The sequence below is a fragment of the Littorina saxatilis genome, linkage group LG1, assembly GCF_037325665.1.
Source record: "Littorina saxatilis isolate snail1 linkage group LG1, US_GU_Lsax_2.0, whole genome shotgun sequence".
Taxonomy (NCBI): domain Eukaryota; kingdom Metazoa; phylum Mollusca; class Gastropoda; order Littorinimorpha; family Littorinidae; genus Littorina; species Littorina saxatilis.
Genome location: NC_090245.1, coordinates 104227944 through 104252802, shown reverse-complemented (window position 1 = coordinate 104252802; position 24859 = coordinate 104227944). Strand labels below are relative to the sequence as shown.

Genomic DNA, 24859 nt, shown 5'->3' with positions numbered 1-24859 from the left:
CCACGGTGCTTCATGAGGTAAGACCATGTCCCGACTTGGAAACATACCCAAAATCACAGCCACGGTGCTTCATGAGGTAAGACCATGTCCAGACTTGGAAACATACCCAAAATCACAGCCACGGTGCTTCATGAGGTAAGACCATGTCCCGACTTGGAAACATACCCAAAATCACAGCCACGGTGCTTCATGAGGTAAGACCATGTCCCGACTTGGAAACATACCCAAAATCACAGCCACGGTGCTTCATGAGGTAAGACCATGTCCCGACTTGGAAACATACCCAAAATCACAGCCACGGTGCTTCATGAGGTAAGACCATGTCCCGACTTGGAAACATACCCAAAATCACAGCCACGGTGCTTCATGAGGTAAGACCATGTCCCGACTTGGAAACATACCCAAAATCACAGCCACGGTGCTTCATGAGGTAAGACCATGTCCCGACTTGGAAACATACCCAAAATCACAGCCACGGTGCTTCATGAGGTAAGACCATGTCCCGACTTGGAAACATACCCAAAATCACAGCCACGGTGCTTCATGAGGTAAGACCATGTCCCGACTTGGAAACATACCCAAAATCACAGCCACGGTGCTTCATGAGGTAAGACCATGTCCCGACTTGGAAACATACCCAAAATCACAGCCACGGTGCTTCATGAGGTAAGACCATGTCCCGACTTGGAAACATACCCAAAATCACAGCCACGGTGCTTCATGAGGTAAGACCATGTCCCGACTTGGAAACATACCCAAAATCACAGCCACGGTGCTTCATGAGGTAAGACCATGTCCCGACTTGGAAACATACCCAAAATCACAGCCACGGTGCTTCATGAGGTAAGACCATGTCCCGACTTGGAAACATACCCAAAATCACAGCCACGGTGCTTCATGAGGTAAGACCATGTCCCGACTTGGAAACATACCCAAAATCACAGCCACGGTGCTTCATGAGGTAAGACCATGTCCCGACTTGGAAACATACCCAAAATCACAGCCACGGTGCTTCATGAGGTAAGACCATGTCCCGACTTGGAAACATACCCAAAATCACAGCCACGGTGCTTCATGAGGTAAGACCATGTCCCGACTTGGAAACATACCCAAAATCACAGCCACGGTGCTTCATGAGGTAAGACCATGTCCCGACTTGGAAACATACCCAAAATCACAGCCACGGTGCTTCGTGAGGTAAGACCATGTCCCGACTTGGAAACATACCCAAAATCACAGCCACGGTGCTTCGTGAGGTAAGACCATGTCCCGACTTGGAAACATACCCAAAATCACAGCCACGGTGCTTCGTGAGGTAAGACCATGTCCCGACTTGGAAACATACCCAAAATCACAGCCACGGTGCTTCGTGAGGTAAGACCATGTCCCGACTTGGAAACATACCCAAAATCACAGCCACGGTGCTTCGTGAGGTAAGACCATGTCCCGACTTGGAAACATACCCAAAATCACAGCCACGGTGCTTCATGAGGTAAGACCATGTCCCGACTTGGAAACATACCCAAAATCACAGCCACGGTGCTTCATGAGGTAAGACCATGTCCCGACTTGGAAACATACCCAAAATCACAGCCACGGTGCTTCATGAGGTAAGACCATGTCCCGACTTGGAAACATACCCAAAATCACAGCCACGGTGCTTCATGAGGTAAGACCATGTCCCGACTTGGAAACATACCCAAAATCACAGCCACGGTGCTTCATGAGGTAAGACCATGTCCCGACTTGGAAACATACCCAAAATCACAGCCACGGTGCTTCATGAGGTAAGACCATGTCCCGACTTGGAAACATACCCAAAATCACAGCCACGGTGCTTCATGAGGTAAGACCATGTCCCGACTTGGAAACATACCCAAAATCACAGCCACGGTGCTTCATGAGGTAAGACCATGTCCCGACTTGGAAACATACCCAAAATCACAGCCACGGTGCTTCATGAGGTAAGACCATGTCCCGACTTGGAAACATACCCAAAATCACAGCCACGGTGCTTCATGAGGTAAGACCATGTCCCGACTTGGAAACATACCCAAAATCACAGCCACGGTGCTTCATGAGGTAAGACCATGTCCCGACTTGGAAACATACCCAAAATCACAGCCACGGTGCTTCATGAGGTAAGACCATGTCCCGACTTGGAAACATACCCAAAATCACAGCCACGGTGCTTCATGAGGTAAGACCATGTCCCGACTTGGAAACATACCCAAAATCACAGCCACGGTGCTTCATGAGGTAAGACCATGTCCCGACTTGGAAACATACCCAAAATCACAGCCACGGTGCTTCATGAGGTAAGACCATGTCCCGACTTGGAAACATACCCAAAATCACAGCCACGGTGCTTCATGAGGTAAGACCATGTCCCGACTTGGAAACATACCCAAAATCACAGCCACGGTGCTTCATGAGGTAAGACCATGTCCCGACTTGGAAACATACCCAAAATCACAGCCACGGTGCTTCATGAGGTAAGACCATGTCCCGACTTGGAAACATACCCAAAATCACAGCCACGGTGCTTCATGAGGTAAGACCATGTCCCGACTTGGAAACATACCCAAAATCACAGCCACGGTGCTTCATGAGGTAAGACCATGTCCCGACTTGGAAACATACCCAAAATCACAGCCACGGTGCTTCATGAGGTAAGACCATGTCCCGACTTGGAAACATACCCAAAATCACAGCCACGGTGCTTCATGAGGTAAGACCATGTCCCGACTTGGAAACATACCCAAAATCACAGCCACGGTGCTTCATGAGGTAAGACCATGTCCCGACTTGGAAACATACCCAAAATCACAGCCACGGTGCTTCATGAGGTAAGACCATGTCCCGACTTGGAAACATACCCAAAATCACAGCCACGGTGCTTCATGAGGTAAGACCATGTCCCGACTTGGAAACATACCCAAAATCACAGCCACGGTGCTTCATGAGGTAAGACCATGTCCCGACTTGGAAACATACCCAAAATCACAGCCACGGTGCTTCATGAGGTAAGACCATGTCCCGACTTGGAAACATACCCAAAATCACAGCCACGGTGCTTCATGAGGTAAGACCATGTCCCGACTTGGAAACATACCCAAAATCACAGCCACGGTGCTTCATGAGGTAAGACCATGTCCCGACTTGGAAACATACCCAAAATCACAGCCACGGTGCTTCATGAGGTAAGACCATGTCCCGACTTGGAAACATACCCAAAATCACAGCCACGGTGCTTCATGAGGTAAGACCATGTCCCGACTTGGAAACATACCCAAAATCACAGCCACGGTGCTTCATGAGGTAAGACCATGTCCCGACTTGGAAACATACCCAAAATCACAGCCACGGTGCTTCATGAGGTAAGACCATGTCCCGACTTGGAAACATACCCAAAATCACAGCCACGGTGCTTCATGAGGTAAGACCATGTCCCGACTTGGAAACATACCCAAAATCACAGCCACGGTGCTTCATGAGGTAAGACCATGTCCCGACTTGGAAACATACCCAAAATCACAGCCACGGTGCTTCATGAGGTAAGACCATGTCCCGACTTGGAAACATACCCAAAATCACAGCCACGGTGCTTCATGAGGTAAGACCATGTCCCGACTTGGAAACATACCCAAAATCACAGCCACGGTGCTTCATGAGGTAAGACCATGTCCCGACTTGGAAACATACCCAAAATCACAGCCACGGTGCTTCATGAGGTAAGACCATGTCCCGACTTGGAAACATACCCAAAATCACAGCCACGGTGCTTCATGAGGTAAGACCATGTCCCGACTTGGAAACATACCCAAAATCACAGCCACGGTGCTTCATGAGGTAAGACCATGTCCCGACTTGGAAACATACCCAAAATCACAGCCACGGTGCTTCATGAGGTAAGACCATGTCCCGACTTGGAAACATACCCAAAATCACAGCCACGGTGCTTCCTGAGGTAAGACCATGTCCCGACTTGGAAACATACCCAAAATCACAGCCACGGTGCTTCATGAGGTAAGACCATGTCCCGACTTGGAAACATACCCAAAATCACAGCCACGGTGCTTCGTGAGGTAAGACCATGTCCCGACTTGGAAACATACCCAAAATCACAGCCACGGTGCTTCGTGAGGTAAGACCATGTCCCGACTTGGAAACATACCCAAAATCACAGCCACGGTGCTTCGTGAGGTAAGACCATGTCCCGACTTGGAAACATACCCAAAATCACAGCCACGGTGCTTCGTGAGGTAAGACCATGTCCCGACTTGGAAACATACCCAAAATCACAGCCACGGTGCTTCGTGAGGTAAGACCATGTCCCGACTTGGAAACATACCCAAAATCACAGCCACGGTGCTTCGTGAGGTAAGACCATGTCCCGACTTGGAAACATACCCAAAATCACAGCCACGGTGCTTCATGAGGTAAGACCATGTCCCGACTTGGAAACATACCCAAAATCACAGCCACGGTGCTTCATGAGGTAAGACCATGTCCCGACTTGGAAACATACCCAAAATCACAGCCACGGTGCTTCATGAGGTAAGACCATGTCCCGACTTGGAAACATACCCAAAATCACAGCCACGGTGCTTCATGAGGTAAGACCATGTCCCGACTTGGAAACATACCCAAAATCACAGCCACGGTGCTTCATGAGGTAAGACCATGTTCCGACTTGGAAACATACCCAAAATCACAGCCACGGTGCTTCATGAGGTAAGACCATGTCCCGACTTGGAAACATACCCAAAATCACAGCCACGGTGCTTCATGAGGTAAGACCATGTCCCGACTTGGAAACATACCCAAAATCACAGCCACGGTGCTTCATGAGGTAAGACCATGTCCCGACTTGGAAACATACCCAAAATCACAGCCACGGTGCTTCCTGAGGTAAGACCATGTCCCGACTTGGAAACATACCCAAAATCACAGCCACGGTGCTTCATGAGGTAAGACCATGTCCCGACTTGGAAACATACCCAAAATCACAGCCACGGTGCTTCATGAGGTAAGACCATGTCCCGACTTGGAAACATACCCAAAATCACAGCCACGGTGCTTCATGAGGTAAGACCATGTCCCGACTTGGAAACATACCCAAAATCACAGCCACGGTGCTTCATGAGGTAAGACCATGTCCCGACTTGGAAACATACCCAAAATCACAGCCACGGTGCTTCATGAGGTAAGACCATGTCCCGACTTGGAAACATACCCAAAATCACAGCCACGGTGCTTCATGAGGTAAGACCATGTCCCGACTTGGAAACATACCCAAAATCACAGCCACGGTGCTTCATGAGGTAAGACCATGTCCCGACTTGGAAACATACCCAAAATCACAGCCACGGTGCTTCATGAGGTAAGACCATGTCCCGACTTGGAAACATACCCAAAATCACAGCCACGGTGCTTCATGAGGTAAGACCATGTCCCGACTTGGAAACATACCCAAAATCACAGCCACGGTGCTTCATGAGGTAAGACCATGTCCCGACTTGGAAACATACCCAAAATCACAGCCACGGTGCTTCATGAGGTAAGACCATGTCCCGACTTGGAAACATACCCAAAATCACAGCCACGGTGCTTCATGAGGTAAGACCATGTCCCGACTTGGAAACATACCCAAAATCACAGCCACGGTGCTTCATGAGCAGTGTGGGACTTTTTTGACCAATTAAAGGCACAGTACGCCTCCCGTAAACCACCACAGATACTGTCAGGCTTTTACACACAGTACAAACACCCTTTCGTTTAAACACTCACCGCTTGAGAACATCCTGGGTGCCCTACGTAAAGAGCGAGCAACTTTCAAAGAATTAATTTTGCGGATTGTCTGATCAGACAATCGGACGGTGCGTTTTGGCGCTAGACCTAACGGGGATCACACGGGTTCACGATGGCTCAGTGATAAAATAAACCACGCAAAATTAAATTCTTTGAAAATTGCTCGCTCTTTACGGAGGGCACCGAGGATGTTCTCAAGCGTTGAGTGTTTAATTGAAAGGGTGTTTGTACTGTGTGTAATAGCCTGACAGTAGGCCTATCTGTGATGGTTTACAGGAGGCTTACTGTGCCTTTAAATTATCAGATCACCACTTGTGTCAGTTTACAGATTAATTCATTTAAAAATGCCCGCTCTGCACAAAGATCACCCATGTTCCTGAATTTTGGTTATTGGTGAAGCGGAGATATTTTCTCATTCCATGTAAAAGCTATGCCAGATCTGTGAAGGCGAGCTTAATTGTTTGCACGGGAAGGAAGGTCCCTTTAAAAGCTGGAGTTTTCTTGCACTGGTCTGTTGTTGTTTGTTTTTGCTTATAAATTTGAAACCCTTTAGCTCTGTAAGCGGAGGTAATGCAGAAGCACGAAGTTTTGCTGCTTGCGATGCTAAGAAAACGTGCTAATAGGCCTACTTTGAAAGATGTCCGTCTTTGACACAGAGATATAAAAATGATCATCGAATGAAGCTGTGTGCGTGCAGAAGAATGCAGGTCAAGATATATCAGCAAGGAAACGCGAAGTGACAATAAGAACAAGGCAGTCAAAGCACGGAATAATTAGACATGTGCTTCCTAGATAAGGAATGAGACCGGATTTCAAAGAAACATTTTGTTCAATGTTCACGTTCGAGCTCAGCCTTTTGCGATTAACGAGAAAACAACCTAAAGAACAAACGGCCAACAGTGAGTTAATCCTTTGTTTTTTTCCATCCCAATCCCTGTTCTCACTTACCCTCTAAAAACAGAAATTTTTAAAAAATCATGAAAAAGTTAAAGAAAATAAGAATGTCTCACGCACTTTGGAACAGCATGTTGAAACAGTGATGATTTTGGTTACCAAGTGGCAGATTAACATTGATACCTTATCCAGATTAGCATCGACCGCAGAGCGCATAAAAGCAAGTGGGGCCTATGCACGGCACGGACGCACGAACAATAATTATGCAGACATTGAGATACATACGCTTATATTCACTAACTCTCATGCTTCTGGAGACATCTGGAAGAAATTAGCATTCACTGACCTTACTAGACTTAGACTCTTAACTATTTCGTATATAATAAATTATTGATTATCAAGTTGATTTTCGTTTTAAAAAACTCTGGACGCGGAACTTGAGCGCAAAGAAAGGTTCTGGAAGAACTGACGTCACAAGACAGCTGACGTCACGGCTTACGCAGAGTGACGCCGCACCATGATTGGGGCCAGAAGGAAGCGGCAAAAGAAGGTTGGACAAAAAAGAAGGAGGAAAAGAAGCACCACCACATCGACGCCAATGCTTCCACCTGGCTTCAAAAAAGATTCCAGAGTCTGGCTACACAAGAACCCCAAGCCTCGCACAGAAGATGTAGACAAGACGGCCGTCTTGAAGCGATTTCTGGACAGCGAGAGAGGCTACAACGAGAACTCGCCCTGCTACTTCTTGGAGTTACAGGGCAAGCAGTTCAAGAAGGACTCCCGATCATGGTTGTATAAGTCGTCGTTCAAGAAGCAGCAGCCTCAGCGGACCAGGAAGAAAGTGCAGGGCCATGTTACTGGAGACTGCTGTCGTGAACCGGTATTTGTAATTATCTAGTGCACAAGATTTATCTTATTTTCCCCTTCTTAGAGTAGATGCAAAACGCATTTGTCTGAAGCGGATCGACGCCGTATACGCCTAATTCAGTTGATCGCAATCAGAGCTTTGGTACCTTGGTCGAGAGCTTTCACCAGTTATGAGCGTTGCTTTCGTATTGCACACGTCTTTAAAGCACGCCTACATCTATATTGAAGAAAGAATGTCTCATCACATTTACTGACATTGCGAACAGATCATCTGTACATATATTATTTTGAAGTCAGAATACAAAAACGCTTGGGCAGGTAGATGCGGCGCTAACTGAAATCAGCCTGTTCAAGCTCCTCTCAATGACGATTCTAAGGTATGGAATACTTCTGCTCCGCCTTTCATAATGATACCAACGCATCGGAGGTGTATTAGAAGTTTTCTGGAAATAACTGTCAGGATTTTCAAGCGTTGTGGAAGATTTTCTCCCCGTTTTTTCGTGCACAAACAGGAAACACGTGGTCGTCCAGTTTAAATCAGGATCGGAGCGAATAACTGACTCCGATTCGAAAGAAAAAGGCATCACATCGATTGGACACTGCGTTTCATACACATCGGAGTGATGTGTTTGCTGCGATCATGGCTTTTAACTAGTCGACCACGTGTTTTCTGTTTATACGCAAAAAGCGAGGAGCAACTCTTCCACAACGCTTGGAAATCCGGACAGAGCTATTTCCGAAAGTGATGTGACCCTTGCTTGCTGTGGACTTCATCAGGAGTTTGCCCGCAGCAACACCGACGTCAGGCTGACGTTCCAACAGGACAAGCTGCTGAAGAGAAAGTGCGGCGCCTTCCACTCCAGTGATGGGGACATCATCAGCAACGACTGTGGACTCAAACAGGTAGGTTCACTTATTTGTTACTGTTCTATCGCGTTAAAGAAAGACTGAATCCAGTGAGGCCAAGGTCAGAGCTATTGTATGCCAGGCACGCATTCGTGAGTGCAGAGGTTGTGAAAGCTCGTGGTAAAGGTCTGAAGGCATGGTTTAAACATCACAGCAAACTTAGCAAGGGTGTTTGGTGAGAAAAGATAAGATAAGCAACGGGCAAAATCATTCTGCATCTGTGGATAAATCAAGACTTCCTCATGGAAAAGGGTCACGCAAGTAGTACTGTCGACCATGACAATACAGTTATACTCATTACACATGACATGATCCTCTTTTGCTTTCTGAATAAAATCGCACGGTTCAGCGTGAATGATTTGATTTACTAGGACAGACTTTAAGTACCAGATGGTTAGCGAAATTAGGGAGTTAGAACGTCTAAATAGACGGGCGCAGTAGCGTAGTGGATAAGACATCGGCCTCCTAACCGGAGTTAAAATTCCGACTGCGGCCGCCTGGTGGGTTAAGGGTGGAGATTTTTCCGATCTCTCAGTTCAACTTATGTGCAGACCTGCTACTGTGCTAGTGCCCACAGTTTTTTTTATCCCCCTTCGTGTGTACCCGCAAGCACAAGACCAAATACGCACGGAAAAGATCATGTAATCTATATCAGAGTTCGGTGGGTTAAAGAAACACAAAAATGCCCAGCATGCTTCTCCCGAAATCGGCGTATGCTTCCTGAATGGCGGGTTAAAAACGGCCATACACGTACAAATCCACTCGCGCAAAAACATGAGTGAACGTGGGAGTCTCAGCCCATGAACGAAGAAGAAGCAGAAGTCTAACACACGATCGATCAGTGCAAATACAACTGATGTTACAGGTGTTGCGGAAAAAGCGGGTAGACAGCACGTTACACCCAGGGGTCCAGATGAGGCGGCCCCAGAGAACGCTGAGTGAGGAACGTCTCAACGATGAGGTCAACAACATCATGACCTACGCCAGCCTCAACACCTTTGGCCAGGAGACAGATGGAGGTAAGCAATAGATGTATCTTCATAGTGAGCGACATCGCCGTCATCATCATCATCGTCATCATCATCATCATCATCATCATCATCATCATCATCATCATCATCATCATCGTCATCATCATCATCATCATCATCATCAATGGAAACGTAGCCAACATATTTTGGCTTTTGCTGTCCAAGCGATCAGAGTAAAGTGCAATGAAGACTCAGTCATTGAACAAACTATATTAAAAAACCACAATTGGAAACTAACAACAAATCTAGTTATTCATCACAACCATTGAACTGCACATAACTATAGTGGGCTAAACAGTTTAAAAGTACCCCTTCTCTGTTCAAAACTTCCACCTCTTTTCTGCACCGTTTCAAACTCACCAGATAATGTGTCACTCGTCGCGATATAACCTTCGTGGTTGAAAACGACGTTAAACACCAAATAAAGAAAGAATGTGTCACTCGATCGAAGGTCCACAACTCTGCATTGCTGAAATTTAACACCCTAGATAGCATACTAACTCCATCTGTTCGGAAGATAGACCAATTGGTCCTGAGAAGGCGTAAAGATCAACAAGTCAGTCAGTCAGTCTACTGCCCTCTGTTCATCACACAGAAAGAATGACGGAGCTGGCAGACGATTCGGTCGGGGTGGGCTCAGAGGAAGAGAATAGCAACCACCCGAGTCTGATGTACCAGAGGAAAGGACAGGGGTACCCGCTCCAGTCCTACCCCTCCCTGTTGACCTGTGACCTGTGGAGGGACTCAGGGGGTGTCAAGTCGGACACGTCCTCCTCCGGACACTCGAAAGGCTCCATGGACACTCTGGCGCCGGGCTGCGAAGATCTGTGAGTGGTTGTGTGGTGTTAATGGTTGCATGCTGTTGTGGTAATACTAGTGGACATGCGTTTGCTCATCTTAGCTCAGGTGATGGAGAAAGAAGCGAGGAAACAGGCGACAGAACATAGACACACAGACGTACAGACTCAAACTCAGAGACGGACAGGCAGAGAGTGAGACTGATAGACATACAGAGAGACATGCAGAATTAACTCATTTGGACGAACTTTTTTGATACAAACGTTTCTGAGCTCGTGAACAGAAACATCCATGATCACAAACCAGGAATATAAACATAAACTGCCTCATAATTATTGTGATTGCAAACGCATTAAAAAAAGTGTATTTTGTACCATAATCTTTAGTTCAACAAACTATATACATGTATTTCACAATGACTGAACAATGTAACAGTTTTTATAGGAAAGAGGAATATCACATTGCATATGGAAACACGCAACGCCAGCAACAGAAAATGACCTGCACACGTGTACCAATCAACACGTAGGAAAACACAAAATTGGCGCTGCTGATTTTTCCTTTCTTTATTCAGATACAACGCCAACACAAAGGGCGACAAGCAAATTTCTCCTGACCTGCTGATCGCTGTAACTGACAAGCTGCGAACCTGCCAATCAGAGAGCAGATCCTCTGTTGAGAGCCTCTCCGAGGAGCATGCGCAGTTGAAGATGATGTCCCTGTGCGCATCTCCCCCGGGCAGCCCTTGTTCCAACGGCTCCATTTCGGAAGAGGACTTAAAGAGCAGTGATGTTGACGTGTAACTCAATAATGTCGAAGATACATTAACATTCATGGTTTGAAAATATTAAGGATTAGAATAAAAGCTTGCTGTGCACAATGGTGATCATACAGAGAACAAAGAACACGCTACACTTCCTGAAGAGGAATGGTGGTGTTTCCATGGAATGCATATCGCTAAGCACAGTTGCTTTGACATTTGAAGACAACAAGTAGAAAGCGTCAAGCGTTTAATTTGGAAAGAAGCAGCTTCAGGCGTTCTCTCATTCATCGGAACAGATTTCAAGCAGCAAACTATTCTGTGTGGGAGGGCGTGAGATACGATCAGAGGTAAAACAAATCAAGGATTTTAAGGATTTTGCAGTAAAAGCATCTAAAGACATGCAAAGAATATAAGTATCTAAAATACAATAGTATCAGAATGATTTACTCGTGAAAAGGCTTTACCCGGATTATGGTTACACATTTAATTTTTTTGGAAAGTGCAGTTACATTACAGCCTGCCTGGGAATGTGTAGGTAAAGGGGTATTACGTTTGAAACATTATTTACTGGTAGAAATCGTCCGAAAGGAATGTTTAGTATTGTATAAATGGTCATTGACAGAATGTATTGAATGAACAGGGCAGCTTATTATTATCAGAAAAATAACTTTCTCCTACTTACAATTTCATCATGCATGTAAGAAATAAAAACATGAAGTATATGCTCTGAAGTAATACAGTTGAACACACTACCTCTCCCCCTCCGTCAACAACAGTCCCTCGAATCATTCAAATCTGCACTCAAGACATTCCTTTTTTCCAAATAATCCATGGATTCTACACTGCCCACCCCATCCCACCCTGATTAACTGTACATATTTAAATGGTTGATGGTGTGTGTGTGTTAGTGACTTTAAGTCTCCGTGTGTGTGAATGAGTGTGTGTGCGCCTTGAGTCGCCTGTTGGTGAGATATGTGCGCGTTACAAATATTCGTATTATTATTAGTATTATTACAGCAAGACTGTCAGAATAAAGTAAAAGTTCCATGAGTATGGAAGGAAAGAATTAATTGTCTCGTTTAGTTGTACGTTCATAAAAAGTTGCAAATGTCTTAATATTTGAGCTCACTCCCTACTGTGCGATTTTTCCTATGCTTTCCACTGGATACTGGCCATTTGTATTAGTTGGTAAAAAAATCATTACTGAAGAAGTACTCAACACAGATATTTGAAACTTCCAGGGTTTACTGTTGATATGTTGATGCCCTTCAGTGCAAAGTTTCAAGTGTTTTACTTAGAAAATAGCTGATTTAGGTGGGGGGTATAAATAACCCTTTTTCTGGCATCAAAATTACGCTGAACGCAGGGCCATCACTTCAAATTCGCGTGGTTTACTCACTCACTACGAACCACTGCTATCGCAGTGGTCCCATGCACACCACTTCCCCACGAACCACTGCGATAGCAGTGTTTCAGCACGTGTACTGGTAGACGCCATTGTTGTTTTGCAAATTTGCACAAAGCCAGCGAGTACGAAATCAAACCTCGCGTCATCGTTCTACAGCAGACAGAAGTGAAACTAGTTTGGTAATTTGCAGACGATTGGTTAAACTTGAGAGCCAGCCTCTCTATTTTCGTCATTGAGCTAAAAAAATCCAAAGGTCAAACACTGCTATCGCAGTGGTTCGTGGGGAAGTGGTGTGCATGGGATCACTGCGATAGCAGTGGTTCGTAGCGAGTGAAAACCTCAAGACTGTATGGGTGCTTTGTTTTGGCAGGTGCTAGCAAACTTCAGTACAGCGGCGTAAGTATAATGTGAAAAGTAGTTCATCACATTCAAGTTAACGAAACAGGATTCATATTTTATTCATTATTTCACGTCAAACATCTTCCCGGAATGAGAACATCGACAGCAAGTTGCTTGTATTCTGCGGGGGAAAGTTATGTCACCCTTGTCCTACCCAGTCAAGTCCAAGACCAGCAAAGAGCTGTTGCTCGCAGGGAACAGACAGAGTTGTGATGCGCGCAAATAACTAACAAAGAGAAGTCAACATAATGCAGCGATACTCATATTAACATTCTGCTTCTCTTGTCCCTTTCAGAAGATCCATTATACATTCAGTAGGTCTTTGCGATGCGTCAAGCCTTTGCTGCCAAAGGATAGACATGTCCACTTGCTACCGACACATCATCGACAGCGGTGTTGACAGCTGACAGAGAGCTGCTGGTAATAGTAGTGGTCATCTCACGGGCAGTACTAGCGCGTGCCTCCTCTTTCTGACAAGACAATCTGTCCCTCAGCATGACCAGAACGCGCGGCTTAAAGACGAAACAGATCAGCAGGTAGACCCCCTGGGCGCCGTTGAGGGCTGAGTGAGCCAGCCAAAGCTCGTCCATGTCGACAGCTGCCGCGGCGAAACACAGCACCCAGGCCCCTCCCATCAGCATAGAGATCCTGGCTGAAACCATCAGACGGCGTCGGTCTCTGGCGCGCTGCACCTTGGACCTTGCAGCCTTGCCTCGGAATTTCACCCCGCTTCGGTGGATGAGAAGCAGGGCAATTGTGAAGCAGACGACGTTGAAAAACCAGGAGAGGCCAAGGGGCACGAGGATAAGGTACAGGTTGGCGGAGATCGATCCCAGCCAGCACGTACCCGAAGCGGTGGATCCGTAGTGGATGTCGTAGACCTCAAAGTGGTCCAAGAGCCAGCAGATCAGCACCAGCACGGCCGGTAGAACCCAACCTACGACACCGTAGCAGTTGAGCATGCGGGTTCTACTGGCGTGAGACGAACTTTCAATGGACTTGAGCCTAAGCATCAAGAGCAGGTCAAAGCTGAGCACCGACTTCCACAGAAAGCTGGACAGCACGAGGGCGTGGATGAGGAGCGAGTGCAAGAGGCACAGCCAACCCCGTGGATACACGGCAAGCAACATGAAAGCCTGAGACCCTAGCAGGGCCCCCGAGTGCGACATGACGATCACCCCAGGAACGTTGCGCAGCTGCGGTAGCAAGGAGTACGTCACCAGCACCGCGACAAGACTGGCCATAGACACTGACAGAGTTACAAGACAGACAGTCCCTTCCAGCAGGTAGTCCTTCATCATTGCGAAAGAGGCCACGCGGATTGTGTAACTGAAATTGTAAACGGAACAAACAATCGCTGATCCGTTGTCAAAGACGACAAACTGAGAATCGTGAAACGTTTCCGTGGTATTATTGATAACGAGACTGTCATTGGAGGCTGTGAAATCGGACGCATTGAGATAGATGTAGCCCCTTCTGTGGCAGCGAATGGGCCAAGCATTATCACAGGTCGCAACCTGCAGCAGCACAGGAGTAGAGTTTTCTGTAGGAAATGTTTGCAGCTCGAACCCGATGTTCTCCAGGTTGAATATTGTGCTGTAAGTTTCGAAGAAGTAAGTTGTAGAGTCATCCACTGTCAGGTTCAGATTCCTGGGGTACTTCAAAGTGCCGTTGGGGCATGCCCAGTCTACTGGAATATTCTGCATGTTCGACACGACTACCTTTTGTGCCTCATAAGCAGTCCCTAAAGCTGAAATCAAAGTTTCGTTCACAAGGCATTGGGACAGGACAACCACTTCATCCAAGGAAGCATTGTGAACCTCAACACATATGCCTAATGACAAAACGTCGTAAGTTTGGTTCAGTTCTGACATCTTCGTATCTGATCTGTTCAGAGTAAAGGCAGTCAAACTTACGTTCATCTGACCAGTCTCATTAAATGTTGATCCACTCATGCTCTGAAGGAAAGCTTCGTATGCTTTCTTCAGGTGAGCACGGACCTGATTGTCAACAACGACAGGAAGGAGAAGGGTAACAGTGATGGAAAAACGGGTGGTACCGTTGGGGAAAGGTTGGGTGTCGGGGTTGGCAACCAGCCTCTCCTTCACCAAGCAACGCCCACGGTACGGGTAGGTGTTTCCACTGCAGTGGACAGGCTCACAGTCGCTGTAGTACGGAACATAGACCTGCAAGGAAACAAAGAGACAAACAATAGAGGGATGTCATTGTTTTGGGAGAGATACACAATACGATCGTACCGAATGCACAAGGTTGTAGTCAATACGCTGCCTAATGCAATAGATAAGTTCGTACAACCTACTGCGTCGTTACCATTTAATTCTGACTTCCAATCGATCTCAAAAGTAACTGAAAAGCTTTATTTTTATAAGAGACTTTGCTAAACGCACAGGCCTAGATGCGACTCTAAGCAGCTGTGTGCCATATTGAATGCGATTGCGTATTTTAAAAGTAGCAGCAAAGCAAATGATGGTACCTTGCAGTTGTAACATTCATACTAAAGCTGTATGTTTCTGAGCATAATTATGCTTTCCAATGGGTCTACAACCATGCCACAAGGCTTAATTGTGCACTTGAAAGTACCGTAGTTAACAAATGTAAATCTGCATGTTCAATCCACCAGACAACCCATCACACACACATACGCGCGCGCGCGCGCGCGCGCGCACACGTACACGAGCAAGAACAGTGAAATGCTAGTCACCTTGTCGTCCGGACACGTGACTATCTGTGGACTGATGACGCTACCGTTGACTTGGTAACCCCAGGAATCTTCTGTCAGTTGGAAGTAAACCCGAAAACTGGGAACTGTGATTATCCGAGGCGGAGGTTTTGAAATAGAACTTGTATCTGAAACAGATTAAGATGAAGATAAGATAAGGATAATATTTCAGATTGCCATGGAGGTTACCCTCGTGGAAATTCGGCTGCTTTCTCACTAGGAAAAGCGAGTTGCCACACAGTATACGGCGCCACCGATTTTTTTCTTATTTTGCCTGCATGCGTGTTTCCAAGCCATGAAACTTTTGCTGATAACTTTATCGTGCGCATGCGTGCACACGGGGGTGTTCGGCTACCGACTGAACTATTTCCCTGTTTGAACTGCTGTCATATCTGTATATCTCGTGTAAATCAATCCATCTTCATAAAAGTGTGCAGAGTAATGTTAATATAACTAAAATGAGCTTGCATTGACAGTTTTAGCTAGATATTGTGTGTTTGTTTACTCGCCTGAGTACTTTGCACACTCTTTGGGTTTGATGATCTCACGAAGTGACTCCGGTTTGGTTGACCCGTGTCAAATTTTGGGGTCACAGTGGGGTCAAGTTCGTTTCATAAACACTTAACGTTAAGGTTATCTCGGATGTCAAATTTTGGGGTCAGAGGGGGTCATGCTCGATTCATGATAACCTAACATTGACGTTATTTCAGGCGTTGTTGAAGCTAGAGCTTTGAAACTTTGAACACTTCAAGGGTATGATAATCTGCCAACATGACCATAGTTTGGTTTACCCTTGTCATACTTTGGGGGCACAGTGGGGTCATGTTCGTTGAAACTTTACGTTGATATTTGTTTGTTATTTTGGGAGCAAAAGCTTCCAAATTTCCCACAATTGTTTTGTGTGTGTATGTGTGTGTGTGTGTGTGTGGTGGGGGGGTCATATGTAGTGGATTCCTCATCTTAAGACAAAAAAAACCAACCTGTGAAAATCAGGTCTTAAGAAAGAAGGAGTCCTAAACTGGGGGTAAACTTATTGAGGTCTAACGAATGACGTCTCACAACGTGCGCGGTCGTCCTTGGCGGTCAAGAAAGCCGCCGCGATCATTGCGCAGACGACACTTCTAGACCGCCAATATTTTTTGTGCTCATCACGTGCTCCACATAAATCGGCCGGAAACGAAGCAATTGGGAAACCTGGATAGAAGTTATCAACAAAACAAGGTCTGGAAAAGGTGGAGGGTCTTAAAAGGGAGGTCAAGTCTTCTATCGGGTAGGGGGGTCCGGGTTAGAAGGGGGACAGTCTTCTATCGGGTAGGGTGGTCCGGGTTAGAAGGGGGACAGTCTTCTATCGGGTAGGGTGGTCCGGGTTAGAAGGGGGAAAGTCTTCTATCGGGTAGGGTGGTCCGGGTTAGAAGGGGGACAGTCTTCTATCGGGTAGGGTGGTCCGGGTTAGAAGGGGGAAAGTCTTCTATCGGGTAGGGTGGTCCGGGTTAGAAGGGGGACAGTCTTCTATCGGGTAGGGTGGTCCGGGTTAGAAGGGGGAAAGTCTTCTATCGGGTAGGGTGGTCCGGGTTAGAAGGGGGACAGTCTTCTATCGGGTAGGGTGGTCCGGGTTAGAAGGGGGAAAGTCTTCTATCGGGTAGGGTGGTCCGGGTTAGAAGGGGGACAGTCTTCTATCGGGTAGGGTGGTCCGGGTTAGAAGGGGGAAAGTCTTCTATCGGGTAGGGTGGTCCGGGTTAGAAGGGGGAAAGTCTTCTATCGGGTAGGGTGGTCCGGGTTAGAAGGGGGACAGTCTTCTATCGGGTAGGGTGGTCCGGGTTAGAAGGGGGAAAGTCTTCTATCGGGTAGGGTGGTCCGGGTTAGAAGGGGGACAGTCTTCTATCGGGTAGGGTGGTCCGGGTTAGAAGGGGGAAAGTCTTCTATCGGGTAGGGTGGTCCGGGTTAGAAGGGGGACAGTCTTCTATCGGGTAGGGTGGTCCGGGTTAGAAGGGGGAAAGTCTTCTATCGGGTAGGGTGGTCCGGGTTAGAAGGGGGACAGTCTTCTATCGGGTAGGGTGGTCCGGGTTAGAAGGGGGAAAGTCTTCTATCGGGTAGGGTGGTCCGGGTTAGAAGGGGGACAGTCTTCTATCGGGTAGGGTGGTCCGGGTTAGAAGGGGGAAAGTCTTCTATCGGGTAGGGTGGTCCGGGTTAAAAGGGGGACAGTCTTCTATCGGGTAGGGGGGTCCGGGTTAGAAGGGGGAAAGTCTTCTATTGGGGGAGTCTTAAAAAAATGGGTGGGGGGGTGTCCACTAGAAGGCGAGTCTTGTAAGCATTTGCTTTTCTTGTTAATTTGGGAACAAAACATGTTAAAAAGGTTGCCCCCAATCCTATGAGAATCTGAAACAAATGAGGCTATTTAAAGATCGGATTAACAAAGGGAAGTTAGCGCTCTAAATGCATACGATGTGTGTAATTGAGTAAGAGTTCTGCGGAACCAATCTCCTGACACCCGAGAGAATAAGAAGCATTGGCATGAACAAGTGACTTTCAGTTGCATACACAATCCTGTTGACAAAAATGGCCATTGAATGAAGCTGGTTGGGGTTAAGGAAGTTAGAAACCTGCATTAAACCATGCAACTACACCATTTGTACTCCTCTCTCAGGCGTGTATTGATGTGAAATACTGCACACACACACACACACACACACACACACATACACACACACACAACACACACAACACACACAACACAACACACACACTCACAACACACACTCACACACAACACACACACAACATATGCACACACACACACACACACACACACACACTTGGTCTTGTAACCGCCCCATTACAAACGTATAAAGTCCTCTGTCAGGTACAGTTGCACCCATCAGCCATTTTTACACTATTTCATTGGTATTGCATAATTATTGTTTGTTCTGAAGAGGGGTCAACATTTTTATTACTTTAGAACGGTTTTTGTCATCAATACCAAAAAATTGTAAACATTTTTGTCTGAAACTTGACATGAAAGCTCATCTTAGGTATTCACATAGGTCCTGTGATTGTAATTGATCATTCAGATATCCTACCCTCAATTATATGATTCTTGACATGTCATCATATTCAAAATTCTGTATCATATAGTCTGATTGATTTCTCTACTTATTTTACACTTGTTTCAACACACTCTAAAAATATTATAAAGTATTAGCGAAATCTATTTTTGTGTGTCATTCGGTGCCATATGTCTTTAAAATAAAAAATGCTCACAGAAAGCAGAAATCCTACCCGTATCCCTCTTTGCTAATGCCAATGCTTATTTCATATACTTGTACTATTCAGTAAATAAAGCTCTCCTCACTCGTGCAAAAAGGACACATACAACCAAGCTGAGCGAATGGTTTCTACTATAGGTTCAGACCAACTCACCTACTTCTGTTGGCCCGCGTGGTCCAAAGCCCCCAATAACCCAGTTTTCAAATGTTGGCACATATTCATATTGACACAGGCTGTGAACGTTCCGGATCTGAGGCTGGGCAACGCCAACAGAACAGGCCAAGCAGTCCGGGTTAGTGAAGTACCGTTTGCATCCTTCACTGTCAACCACTCTCACGGGGTATCGGTAAGCTCTGCACAGATGTTGTGAAGACGTGAAGCGAGGCTTTTGAGTCTTTTCTCTGCTGGACTGAGTAGAGGAGGCTTCTTGGTTGTCTTGGGTTGTACTGGAGACAGCACGTTGTGTGAAGTCGGAAAAGTTGCGGGGTCCGATATTCGGACCTTGTCCATTCATTCCTTGACCTTTCGGTTGACTTTGACTTTGACTTTGACCTTGCCTTTTTTGTCCATCTAGCTTGGAACAGTCTGACTTCACGAGGCTTGGTCGAATGCAGTATCTCAAGGAGGATTCTATGGCTGGATTTGGTGTCAGCCAGCAATCCTTGTTTTCAAATCCTAGACGAAGGTCACCTTGAGTTATGATTGTGACATGTCTGCACTCAGGATACACCACGGGGTTTGCACGATCAAGTTCGTGGGGTCGGAAGCCGTTGCAAAATGCACAGTATGCGTTCTTGAAGACGATCCTTCTGTCGCTGGACAGAGAAAGCGGAATGGAGGTAATGTTTTCGTGGAACGTAGGACCCTCGCAAAATCTTCGGTTAGCCGCGTCGTTCATCCTGGAATCACTGTCGCATCTGAAGAACCGAAAAACTGATCTTCTGTACCTTGCAAAGAATCAACCAGACAAAGCACAGAAAGCGTTGAAAGAAAGAATGAAATAAAAACGAAAGAAGAAAGACGGACAACAGATCGAACGACAGATAAGAACGAAACACAATAGAACAATGGTTGAGAACAAGAAAAGAAAAAACATAACTGCCGCTGCTTCTTCTTCTTTACATTCATTTTTTTAGTACATTGTTTTTCTACACAAACAAATGTGCTTTAACAAAATAAGGAATTACAGCAAGGGATAAAGCAGAGAGAGAGAGAGAGAGAGAGAGAGAGAGAGAGAGAGAGAGAGAGAGAGAGAGAGAGAGAGAGAGAGAGAGAGAGAGAGAGACAAACAGAGACAGAGACAGAGAGAGAGAGAGAGGTGGTGGTGTGCGTACTTATCAATCATGCGACAATGGATATTCGCTGTAAGATGGATGCAGCCCATGCGTGAAAACAATTCAGAAAACCTGCCATCTGCTCCCGCTGCAAGTCCGATGGTGGCTTCAACCTTAAACTTAAAGACAGAATAGTAATGCAAGCATGCACTCTCTTAAAGGCACAGTAAGCCTCCCGTAAACCATCACAGATACGGTCAGTACACAGTACAAACACCCTTTCATTTAAACACTCACCGATTGAGAACATCCTAGGTGCCCTCCGTAAAGAGCGAACCATTTTCAAAGAATTTATTTTTGCGTGGTTTATCTTACCCCTGAGCCATCGTGAACCCGTGTGATCCAGTTTCCCCTTTTCACAATGTAGTCGTCAGTTAGTTATTTGAATGCGACTCGATGTGAGCTTATTTACAATAGCACGTTTTTATGCACGAAACAAACGGCTGTGGTTCACAAGAACTCTAGCGATGGCTTTTGACTGTTGAGAGGAACGGCGATATGCATAAACCGTCGTCTGCTACGACCCTTTCGTGACCCTGCTTCCGGACTTTTCTTTTTTCAAATTTTCACAACTTCGAATTGTACTGATCTTGTCTTGATGAAAAAAGAATTCTTTTATGATTAAAGAATGTTTGTGTAACAAGCTGTCAATTTATTATTTAGATTTTAAAAGTTAGGTCTAGCGCAAAAACGCACCACGGTCCAAAAACATTTTGATAATCATCGATTCACGGCTATCGCCAGTTTACATCGATAGAATGAGACCCGAAGGGAAGTAACTCATGTTTGACCTGAGTTCAGGATGGGTCCAAAAAGTGTTCGAGACAATCTGGAAAATTAATTCTTTAAAAATTGCTCGCTCTTTACGTAGGGCACCTAGGATGTTCCCGTTTGGTGAGCGTTCAAATGGAAGGGTGTTTGTACTGTGTGTAAAAGCCTGACAGTATCTGTGATAGTTTACGGGAGGCTTACTGTCCGGGCGTGATTTTCGGTATCATAACAGCCGTCCAGCACCAAAACGAGGCGCCATTGTTGTAGAAGACCAAGTCCTCGAAAATAAATTCTTTGAAAATTTCTCACGCTCGACAGAAAGCAGCCAGGATGTTCCCGTTCGGTGAGCGTTCAAATGGAAGTATGCTTGTACTGTATGTAGACGCTCGGGGAGCTCTGTGATGGTTTACGGGAGGCTTACTGTGCCTTTAACGTGCTTTTAAAACAATTAGTTTTAGTTTTAAATAACATCGGTCAAACCAGGCAAGTAAGATATATGTAAACATCCTCTGATTCTGTGCGCGATAGTATTTACAAAATATTCGAATGAACGGAATCAGTTGAAGTATTGCAATTTAGTTCTGCAAAAAAATTAGTAGCCCAGGTATCCCTCGATAGAAACACTGATATAAATTAATTCAGAGAAAGAAAGTTGCGGAAGTGATGCAGAAGGATCTGCCCTCGTAATGACAGAATCTGAACTCGTACAATATACTTTAACACACTTCTCACGTATACTTTAACTCAGAGCCTTTTTTCAATAATAACTTGAATACACACGCTCGAACGCACGTACACACGCACGCACGCACACACGCATACACACACACCGACACACACACACACACACACACACAACAAACACCATTACCTTTTCGAAATTCTTCTCCAGCGTGACATCCACTCCCAAACATTCAGCGAAATAATCTGCACAGCAGTCACCGTAAACCAGGCACATGTCATCACAGTAGCATTTGAATAACACACTCTCTTCCAAGGATAGCAAAGGACAGTTTTTCATAGTTGACACATATGGCACAGCAGTTGTCTCCATATTTTTTAATTGTTTGGCTTGGTGGTGAACTGGTGTGGAATTGTGAGACTTTTGATGATGTGAATATTGCGTAGTGTCAAGAGCTTCTCGTGTAAGCGTTGACGCAGGAGGCTTGCTGCTGACACTTCGGGTGGATGCTGTTTGTGTAGGATACGGGGTTCGTATGGGAAGAAGGAGAGAGGCGGAAGAGGACTTTGCAAGAGAGTTTCTTCTGTACGCTTCAGACTTGGAGCTCGTCGTTAAAAGACTGGGAGCTGGGGATGATGTGTTCGTTTCTCTGCGTGTTTCAGTGCGATCAAGGTTCTTTGTGCTTCGTTTGGTCCTGATCGAGCTTGGAGCTGAAGTGTTCTTGACGGTTCTTGTGTGCTTCTGTTTCTCATGACTGATTTTTGATGCTAAAGTATCTGAACTTGAAGTATCCGTTGTATCCGCGTTCACAACAGTTGACTCTTCATGGCTGGGGTCCTTCTTCGCTTCAGTTCGGGCTAACAGATTCACGCGTGTTGTCGACTGTACAGTATTCGCTCCCGAAACTTCGATTGTAGCGGAAACTTTTGAATAAACAAAGTGTTTGACTCTTTTTGATGTGCGAAACAAAAAGGAATAGGAATCATCGTTGTTCAGCGCAAACCTGTGTCTTTTACGACCCGAACCAGAATAGGAACCATCATTATTCAGTGCAACCATGTTCTTTTTACGAGCAAAACCAGAATAGGAACCTTTGTTATTCACTTCAACCATTTTGCTCTTCTTCGCAAAACCAGAAAAGAAACCATCTTTGCTCTGAGAAACCACGTCCTTTATCTGCGCAAAGCCAAAATAGGATGCCTTTTTATTCGGTGTAGCAAATTTCCTCTGCGGGAAGCCAGAATAGAAACCGTCTTTGCTCCGCGCAAGTATGTCCTTTTTATGTCCAAAACCAGCATAGGAACCTTCTTCATCCAGTCTAACCCTTTTCTCCTCAGACGCAACAGCATCAGCCGAACCCTCTTCGTCGGCTTGACTACCATCATGGTGGCCGGATGGCATTGCGTTTCTCTTCTTACGCTCTTCGTCGGCTTGACTACCATCATGGTGGCCGGATGGCATTGCGTTTCTGTTCTTGTGCTCTTTGTTGACATTACACGTAGGATGAGTAGGCTGGTGTCGGGGGGTAGTTGTTGTGTACGTAGCGTGCTGTGAGATCGTGGACGGCGTGTTCATACATCTTTTCGCACAGCTAAGGAATCCGGATGTGATCGGTCTTTCACATCTTGGGATAGAGCCTGTGGTGTAATCTGAAAAATCATAAATGGTTTACTTTGATAAATTGTCCACATACCAATAAGTACGATTGGAACTCAACGCTTGCCGTTCGCTTGGTTTTCATAAACGAAAACTAAATGCACACGCACGTACACACACACAGGTACGCTCATATACCAGCGCACAAAAATGCAAAAGACAGACCGAGAAACGAACAGACAAACAAACATGCACACAAACAGAATCACACACACGGAAAAACACGCGCGCGCACGCACATACGCCAGCAAGCACGCACGCACCCAAACCAAAAACACACACACACACACACACACACACACACACACACACACATGCACGCACGCAAGCGCGCAAACACGCATCTCTCCTCATACAGTTTGACCGCTTATATATGATCTACATGACAGTGACTAAACCACTTAACCATTCATAACGTACCCGCGAAGGAGTAGCTTATTCCTGCTGATACAATAACGAAAACAAATATCAGCGAATTATGCATTTTGTTGAAATTGCACATCTATAAACATTCACAAAAGTTAGTTTGAAAACTACACTCGCAAGAATGAAGCAATTTTGAATGAAGCATGTTCAACTGATCAAGTCATGTGAAAGCGGGTGTCCTCAACAAACGAGGTCATCTGAAAGCGGTCTCTTTTATTTCAGTGGTAAAATGCATGGCAATGAGGTGAACAACTTAACACAGTATTGTAGAAACGCTTTTTGTGAGCGCAGATCCGCATACTATGTCATGAACCACTTCATTGTGCAATGCAAGTGTTTGTTGAAAACTCTTAAATTGATGTGGACCTGTTTTCATCTGGATTTGAAATTGCCGCAGAAACATTAAGAGCGAGTCCGGTTCGTGTCCTAATCTCTCCTATCTGAAAAGAAGTTCTTCCGCCCGTAAGGTTAAAACTAGTACTCCCTTTTACTCTGTCTGTGTTTCTGTCTTTGTCAGGGGCGGATCAGTTGCTTTTTAAGGGGGGGGGGGGGGGGGGCACTTTGAATCGAAAGTGAATGTGATGGGCGCGAAGCGCCCGAATTTTCTAGGGGGGTCCGGGGGCATGCCCCCCCCCCCCCGGAAATTGTTTTGCCCAAAGAAGCAAAATGGTGCCATCTGGTGCCATTTGAACTTAGAAATGGTCATAGAATCAGCATAGAAAAATCTTTTTTTTCTTCTTCTTTTTTTTCTTCTTTTTTTCGGGGGGGGGGGGGGGGGGGGCACGTGCTCCCTGTGCCCCCCCCTCGTCCGCCCCTGTTTGTGTCTGTCTTTGTGTCTGTCTGTGTGACTGTCTGGCTGTCTGTCTGTTTGTCTGTCTGACTGCCCCCCCTCTCTCTCTCTCTCTGGCTCTCTCACACACACACACACACACACACACACACACACACACACACACACACACACACACACACACACACACACACAATCATGTCACATACACACACAGACACGCACACATACACACACAGACACGCACACATAGACATACACACACACATACACACACACACACACACACACACACACACACACACACACACAAACT

At 45.9% G+C, this 24859-nt stretch overlaps 2 protein-coding genes across 2 annotated transcripts; one reads left to right on the top strand and one right to left on the bottom strand.

Annotated features, from left to right (window-relative positions):
* The first annotated feature begins 7190 nt into the window (after positions 1-7190).
* Positions 7191-11795, top strand: LOC138948650 (uncharacterized). The gene is made up of 5 exons (XM_070320229.1): positions 7191-7588; positions 8353-8478; positions 9347-9500; positions 10108-10339; positions 10885-11795. Exons 1-5 carry the CDS (start codon positions 7226-7228, stop codon positions 11111-11113), a joined length of 1104 nt encoding a protein of 367 aa, XP_070176330.1. The 5' UTR covers positions 7191-7225; the 3' UTR covers positions 11114-11795.
* A 149-nt stretch (positions 11796-11944) lies between these two features.
* Positions 11945-16489, bottom strand: LOC138948643 (probable G-protein coupled receptor Mth-like 3). The gene has a single exon (XM_070320216.1). It carries the CDS (start codon positions 14833-14835, stop codon positions 13213-13215), a length of 1623 nt encoding a protein of 540 aa, XP_070176317.1. The 5' UTR covers positions 14836-16489; the 3' UTR covers positions 11945-13212.
* Positions 16490-24859: the final 8370 nt, after the last annotated feature.

Excerpts from the sequence above, each read along its gene's own strand:
- LOC138948650 (XM_070320229.1), top strand. The coding sequence starts at position 7,226 with ATGATTGGGGCCAGAAGGAAGCGGCAAAAGAAGGTTGGACAAAAAAGA. Across the intron at positions 7,589-8,352 it reads GAGACTGCTGTCGTGAACCG|GAGTTTGCCCGCAGCAACAC; the intron begins GTATTTGTAATT and ends GGACTTCATCAG. Across the intron at positions 9,501-10,107 it reads TGGCCAGGAGACAGATGGAG|AAAGAATGACGGAGCTGGCA; the intron begins GTAAGCAATAGA and ends TTCATCACACAG.
- LOC138948643 (XM_070320216.1), bottom strand. The coding sequence starts at position 14,835 with ATGAGTGGATCAACATTTAATGAGACTGGTCAGATGAACGTAAGTTTG.